The sequence below is a fragment of the Hippocampus guttulatus genome, chromosome 4, assembly GCF_054856545.1.
Source record: "Hippocampus guttulatus isolate MCC_2025c chromosome 4, RoL_Hgut_1.0, whole genome shotgun sequence".
NCBI classification, from domain to species: domain Eukaryota; kingdom Metazoa; phylum Chordata; class Actinopteri; order Syngnathiformes; family Syngnathidae; genus Hippocampus; species Hippocampus guttulatus.
The window spans coordinates 17,205,031-17,212,257 of NC_141264.1; the positions used below are offsets into that span (position 1 = coordinate 17,205,031).

The 7,227-nt window shown below is 41.6% G+C and overlaps 1 protein-coding gene across 1 annotated transcript; it reads right to left on the reverse strand.

The window, feature by feature from the left end:
- Positions 1 to 428: 428 nt before the first annotated feature.
- edc3 (enhancer of mRNA decapping 3 homolog (S. cerevisiae)) lies at positions 429 to 6,173 on the reverse strand. Its single transcript, XM_086110106.1, has 7 exons — positions 6,034 to 6,173; positions 5,583 to 5,770; positions 4,651 to 4,868; positions 4,228 to 4,572; positions 4,003 to 4,156; positions 2,969 to 3,186; positions 429 to 2,082 (listed from the first exon to the last, which is right to left on the reverse strand). Exons 2-7 carry the CDS (start codon positions 5,744 to 5,746, stop codon positions 1,748 to 1,750), a joined length of 1,434 nt encoding a protein of 477 aa, XP_085966232.1. The 5' UTR covers positions 5,747 to 5,770; positions 6,034 to 6,173; the 3' UTR covers positions 429 to 1,747.
- Positions 6,174 to 7,227: the final 1,054 nt, after the last annotated feature.

Below are 7,227 nucleotides of genomic sequence, written 5' to 3' on the forward strand. Positions count from 1 at the left end.
AGAGGTGGTGAGTCCCTGTTAAACGTCCAAGAACCAAGTGCACAGCTCGCACCTGTAAAATACCTAATTTAATGCCAAATATTCATAAATATCGACATATCTATGTGTTTCCGCAGGCTCATAAGGGAATTGGAGGTTGAATCTCCCCAGTGTTTAAGAGGGTACTGGTTGCTGGCCAGTTGAAGGGCAGAAAAAACAAAACTTTCAAACCTATGGACAATTTAAAGGCCTCACTAAAACTAAAATGTATGTTTTTGACTGTGTGAAGAAGATGGAGTACTGTTACAAAGTACTATACAGGGACATTCACATATGGAGAATAAGCATATGAATGTTTGCATGACCAATTACAGCCATGAAGAAGGTCAAATGTTACGTGTATAGGCGCTTCATTGTCAGTCTATCATTTCAGAAAGTCGAACAAAAAGTTACACAAAACAGGCCAACACGTTTAATTCTTTCAGTCTGCAGACATGACACTTTAGAAGAGTGACAAAAAGGTACTTGAGTCGAGGAAATGCAATCTCTTCTTGAACAAAAAACCACAGTCAAAGGCCGAGTGAAAAACAAGTACAAACATTTCTGAACAGCTTCAACAAAGAAAAAAAATGAGGCAAAAACAACGGAATAAATGTGAGAATCCCAGCTCCAGTAAGGGGGGGGATCATTCACAATCATTAATGCTGGCTGATGCATCATGCTAGTCTTGCCACATGTAACACATTGGGCCTCTGGAATGTTGAAAAGAAAAATGACAATGCTGATGCTTCTTAATGTTCCTGTATTACTACACTCAAGTATTATTAAAATGAAGTCAAAATTATACATTTATGCAAAAGTGTAAATGCGCACGTGTTTTAACAGTTTAGACACAAATGAACGTGGTCCCATCCCATAATAGAATAAGCCCATTTCCCTGTCTCTGAAAAGGCCTCAAGCACGAACACAAACCTGAATTCTATTTCACAGCAGGATGCTCGAGCGCCAACTTCAAAATCACACATCCTGAGTCTCAATCAACCGTCTTCAATGTGGGTTAAATCATACTTTCATTGTCATACAGCACTGTCTCAGCTTTCTTGTCGTTTAACTTTTACAAAGTACTTTTTGTAAGCTTTAAGTTTTGTTATGCAAACAATGGTTCAAAAAGAGTGACCGACCAACTATGGGGGAAAAAAAACGATTGAAATTGGCAAATTAAACATGTAACCCGTCTTCGGATGATACAAGAAAACACATGCTATGCGGTGTCATGGAACTGAAGCCTTTTGTATCACAGTCCAACTCAGCACAAAAAAAAAAAAATCACATCAAGATTATCATCCTTTGAAGTCGGTAGCTGCCAGTTTCATTAAACTAATGTCTGTGACTAAGATGTAAGAAATATTGTTCAATTACTCGATGGCTTTGGATGGCATTTATATGACAATGTTCAAGTCCAAGATTGTCCGACAAAACACTACACTGTATCGATGACAAATTCACTTTTAAATAAGCTTCTTCCCAATATGACATAGAAACAGTTGTATCGAACAGAATTACTGCAGCCTCTAATGCTGTTAATATTTTCGCGTAATAATCTCCAATTGAACAGTGAATGAACTTAAACGATGGTCCTCCGGAACAACTGAGAGGTCACATTCACGTGTTGAAACGTCAGCAACTATGAGTAAACTGCACAACACTTGAAGCTCGGGGAATACAAAGCTCTCACAATGGTGAAAGCTTCCAGAAGTGGTCCGTCCCATTAAGCCGAGTGCAGCGGGATGACAAATTTGCATCCAAACGGAGAGAGGTATTTGATGTCCACTTCCTGGAATACCTGGCGGGGGACGCCGATGTCGCACAGGTACACCCTGCCAGCCCCCTCCGCCAAGGGAAGGGGGAGGCAAAGGGAGAGGGACCACTTGGCCTCCACTGCCTGTAACTGTCCACTAACAGGAGGATCCAAGCTGAGCACCGGTGCCCGGTTCTGGTTGGCCCATTCTGCAGCTGCTCGGTACCAAGGCTGATCCATCAGGAATGTGTTCTCATGGCAGTCGAGGCTGTTGATGATTAGATCCACGGGGGTATCTGGCAGGTCTGTGCGATTGGACAACAAGACGGTGATGGTGGACTGAGTCGCATAAGTCAACAACAAAACTTTGCAGATTTTCATTTTTGCCAAGGAAATTTTCTTTATCGTATCCGGGTGAAATGACCCACAAGTACCTGGAGGTCAGGATTGTTCAAATTTTACAAATGCTTAGGAAAAGGTGCCTGGTACACCACCTTCAGCAAAAGTTACTCCTGGCCAACCTGACGAAAGTATATAACCCAGTACACGCACAATTCTTTGCAGCCACAATATTTAAAACAACAGACTATGCAAACAAGCTCAAGTTTCACACTCCAGTGCTAAGCCCAAATGTACTTTCTTGCCATAAATTAACATCATACGTGAGCTTTGAGGATCCATTATAAATGTTTTTATTTCGTATTTCAAGTCTGTACAGAAGAAGCACGCTCAACAGTAGTTTCAGAATTGCAGCTGACTTCATTCCATAACAGTGACTTTTTTGTTTTGTTTTCCCATGCACTTGACAAACTATTTTTTAAAATTAAAACTAATAGAAACTCGACTAAAACCAAGCATTTTATTTTAAAAAAAAAAAGGAAAAAGCTCTAAAAAATTTTTTTTAAAGAAAGTGATTAAAAAAAGTTAAAATAATAATAATAAATGAAAAACCCCAAACGATTGTAACTCTGGTTCATAGGGCAGTCAAGCAATTAAATAATTCAGTGAGCGTCTCCATAGTTGTGGTCGCCATAGCAATGACATGTTTGGCACAATTTTAACACCAGAAGCCCTTTCTGACACAACCCACAATGGATTCTAAAAAGATTTGATCGTGAAAATGTCTTACAATAAAGTTCAAACCACAGCTGGCACTACTGAAGCAGAGACAAAAAAAATAATGATGCTCACCTTTGACATTTGACACTAGCTTGCCGCTGGTCTTACTGAAGAGAGTGCGCTCACTGGTGACTGAGTCGAGCATCATGACAAAGTTCGGAAGGTACAGGATGACCTCAACTTCGTGATTGGCCAGGTGACGACCGCAGCTGATGCCCTGTGCCCCCTGCACATGTGGACCACACAGTAGCGCCACTGTTGGACGCTGGTGGAGATTCTTTGGCGTGAACCTGGAAGAACAGAAATTCAAACCAAGATTATACTCCCTATTTTTCTGCGTGGAATTTATTCATGGGCAAGTGACTACTACCGAACCGGTAAGGTACCCATCAAAATTTGTAACAAAAACAACGTGAGCTTAATACAACTCCATATAATTGAGTCTTGTAGTGCCGTTCGTTAATTTCAGAGGTTCAATTAAAATCGAAACTCATAAAAGTTAAACGCTTTTGAAAACACTACAGAAAATGTATTCCTTCCAAATTTTTGGAAGTCATTTTCATGGTTTATGTAATTTGATATCCTAATTTCTTAAATTGGCAAATGTGGGATTTTTATTTGCTGTAACCGCAAAAAAAAATTTAAACAATCAAAAACATCAAATCAGGATATATTTCGTTGTTTCACACATTTACTCTTTCCCCCACCCCCACCATGAGGCAATCTAGAGCAGCCAAGCAATCCTGATGGCTGTCATGGTCTTTTTTCAAAATTTTTATTCTTTCCCTGCTCTTACTCAAAGCCAACAATGAGGCACACTAAAGCAGCACTCAAGGCGCAAAGGCTCAGTCCACATGTTGCTGTCAAGTCAGGCTTTTTCCAAAATATTGTCTCCAATCATTTTCCCCTTCTTGTTCTTCCGCCTTTCTCACTATGACGGGTGGTCATCCACTGCCAACAATGGGGCGCTCTAAAATGGCCCTGCCAGCGGAATATCCAAAGGATGTTGGATTATGCTGGATAACGGCTGATGTGAACAAAGGCACTGCAGTTCTTATATAGGGGGCAACTCATGCCAGAAAAAAATAGCTTTGCATTCTGTTTACCTGTTTGGCCCACCGAGCAGCGTGAGCGCCATCTGACTCGCGCACACACCGGTCATCTCAAGCCGCCGCTCCAAGGTGAGGCCGTAGCGCTCTGCAACTGACAGCAGACGCTTGCGCAGTTCATAAGCGATGCTGGGTACAACCAGTCCAGAGTCTATATGGAAATAAAAGCAGGAATTAAAAAAAAAAATCTGCTTCCATTTTGTGGCATTGTGAAAAACATACCAGTGCAGTATTCTTTGGCCCCAGGTTGTGGTACTGTTATCTGTCTGTACACGATAGGTTTGCCTTCAATAATGTTCTCGTCATGGCGGTATCGCGAGGGAGTGTGCTCCTGAGGTGTTCCACCTGACCTCGCCCCATTGCGACGCTCTGACGTGTCAATCTCTGAAAAAACGGCTGCTTTGTCGAAAAGGGCCAAGTTTCCCTCAAAATCAAAGTCTGTGTCCAGGCCGTCGTCCATGCCGTCCCCGAAGCACTCGTCGTCCCTTTGCTTCATCTGGCTGCTACCGTTTTTCACCCCATTCTTTTTGGGTGTGGCTTGGTTTGCACCTCGACTGCTTGATGACCCTGCGACAGTGAGCATATATAGATCAGACAATGCATCAACAAACAATAAAGTCATTTTCGAGGAAAGTCAGAATTTACAGGAGTTGTGTCTTCGCCTAAAGCCCTTGGGCACATCTAGATGGCGGTCTCCATAGCTTTTGGAGCAGTGCTGGACAGAGTTGACGAGCTCTGCGGTCCGAGGATCACCTTTCGGTACTGCAACCGGGGCGCTGCTTGCATTAGTGGACACTGAAGAGCTGTTCTGGGTATTGCCATTCCTGATTTCTAATATCTTGAGGTCCTTTATGTCAATGGCACTGTAACAGAAAGGTAAGAAATTTGGAGATTATATTGGTATGTGTGTGTCTGCCACTGAATGGTTGGTGGGAATGGTCACTGAACAAGCCACATTCTTGAGTTGCACCGGAACCGTCATTTTGTGTGTTCCACTGTGTTCCCATTTTCATCTTACCACTATTAACCACAGATAATGGACATAGAACATATGTCCTAGTTGTAATTATGACTTCTAAATTTCTCAAAAAAGCAATCACATATTAGAAGACTCAGGACAATTTTTTCCGAGTTTAAATTATTATTATTCTGACCTATCATTGTAACTCATATTTTCTATCCCAAACAACACTAATTTCCTGAATTACTATTTCTATAAATGTCTTTTAACTGTGCTATATTCATTCCACACAATATATATTAACAACAGATGAAGTGTTTGACCACTTTCAGCTCAAATGCATATCAAAAATTTCTGTATCAATACCTGCCTTTTGTAAATTGAAAGGTTTGATGCTTGCAATTAACAAACGGTCAAAATAATATCTTGATCTTGATGGCCATAAATAAAGGTAATTTCACCAGTTTTTAAAGAGGCATAACTTTGATATCTGTCACAGGAAAATTATATCACTGGAATGTTTTTTTTGTAATCAGTCTGCTAATTCTGGTCTAGTTGAAAATTGTACGCACATTCCTAGATCATGCCCAGTCTTTTTAGTCATCGCAAGCTTTACCTGAATGTGACCTCTGGAACTGGGCACTTGACTCCATTGTGAAAAGGTTGTCTGAGCGAGATGGTTTGACAGGACTGGTCAACTGATGACACCTCTCCTTGATAGACTCCCAATGTTGGTCCGCAATTGATTGACACCAAACTACCCAGCCAATCCGCAGCCATGCCGATTAAAACTTACGTATAACCCTTTTAAAAAACGGCACAAAAGAACAGCAAAGGAATAAATCAGCGCAGTACGATAATGTAATCCAATACACGAGATTAAATTGAAATACGTGCTTAAAGTCCAACACGTCAACGGGAGAACTACAATTGGAGTGTTTCGATTACAGCTAAGATGCTAAGAGCTAAAGTTAGCACGAGCTACTATTTTTCTCATTAGCGCGGCGGCGAGTGTCTAGCTTGACTAAACCGTACGGTCAAGTAACAAACTTTCTTTTTAATTGTACCTGAACGCGTTCTTTGTCAAACAATTGCACGAGTGAACACCAAAGTTGAGTACTTCAAGTGAATGAAATGTGTTTGAAAATTGTTGGTAGAGCGCGCTTGTTGAATGGTTCGCTTAAGCTGCTACTTGCATCTGGGCGACTGCTTCCGGCTTCGTCTTCTTCTTCTAGTGTTTGATGACGGTTAACAATAAACGTTTCGGTGCATTACCGCTACCTGTTGGTATGAAGTGTGAACCATACTCCTCACCGACAGAATTTGATGCCATGCATGTTTTTGGAATGTGGAAGCAAACCGGAGTACCAGAGAAAACCCACGCAGGCACAGAGAGAACACGCAAACACCACACAGAAAGCCGGAGCCGTTATTTTTTATATAACTATGTATTAGTTATATAAAAGGAGACTTCGGAGTGGTGAGAAATAAAGCCTTTCTCTCCACTCTCAAATGTTGTGGGCTTGTCCACTGAATGTGCTGAAACCACGGTCGAACCAGTCAACTAGTCCTAGAAAATAAATGGGACTTTAGCCAGCACCTTTTTATGCTTATAAATAACTATGTTTGAAAATATATGTGGTTTAAGCCAATGGTCATGGCTGAAATATTTATCCCTTTGAGAAACCCCACGACACCAACTCTCGGCCTTCTATTGGTGACATGCACACACTCAAGGCAGAGAACGAGGCGCTCTAAAGTGGCGACACCAGTGCGAATCTACATGCTACCTTTTAAAAGAAAAAAATCCCCCCTCCTTGCTCTTCCATCTTTCTCTATGTGACACAGCTCCACTCATCGCTGGCAACCAAGTGCTCTAAAGTGCCCATGCTCAGGGACAATCCCAACCGAAGATTAATTTTTTCTGCATAGCTAGTAAGGAAGTGCACGTCACAATTGCTCCGGGTACTCAAAGATGCAAGCAAAGGCATTGAAATTGTTCTATAGTGGGCGAGGAGTGATTCATGTTGGACCACAGAGTGCGTCAAGCGGCGTCGTTTTAGCCACGCCCCAAAAATCTGGAAAAGAAAATGTCACACTATAGCTCCACAACTATGGTGGACTGTTTCCCATCATTTTGCAACTTTATTGCTAATTGCCACTCTTGTGTATGTTTCCTTTCAGATTGCAGTTGACAGGAGGAGCTTGCATCAGGGCTCAGCCTTGATGTCAGTTTACGAGGAAGATGACGAAAATATGGA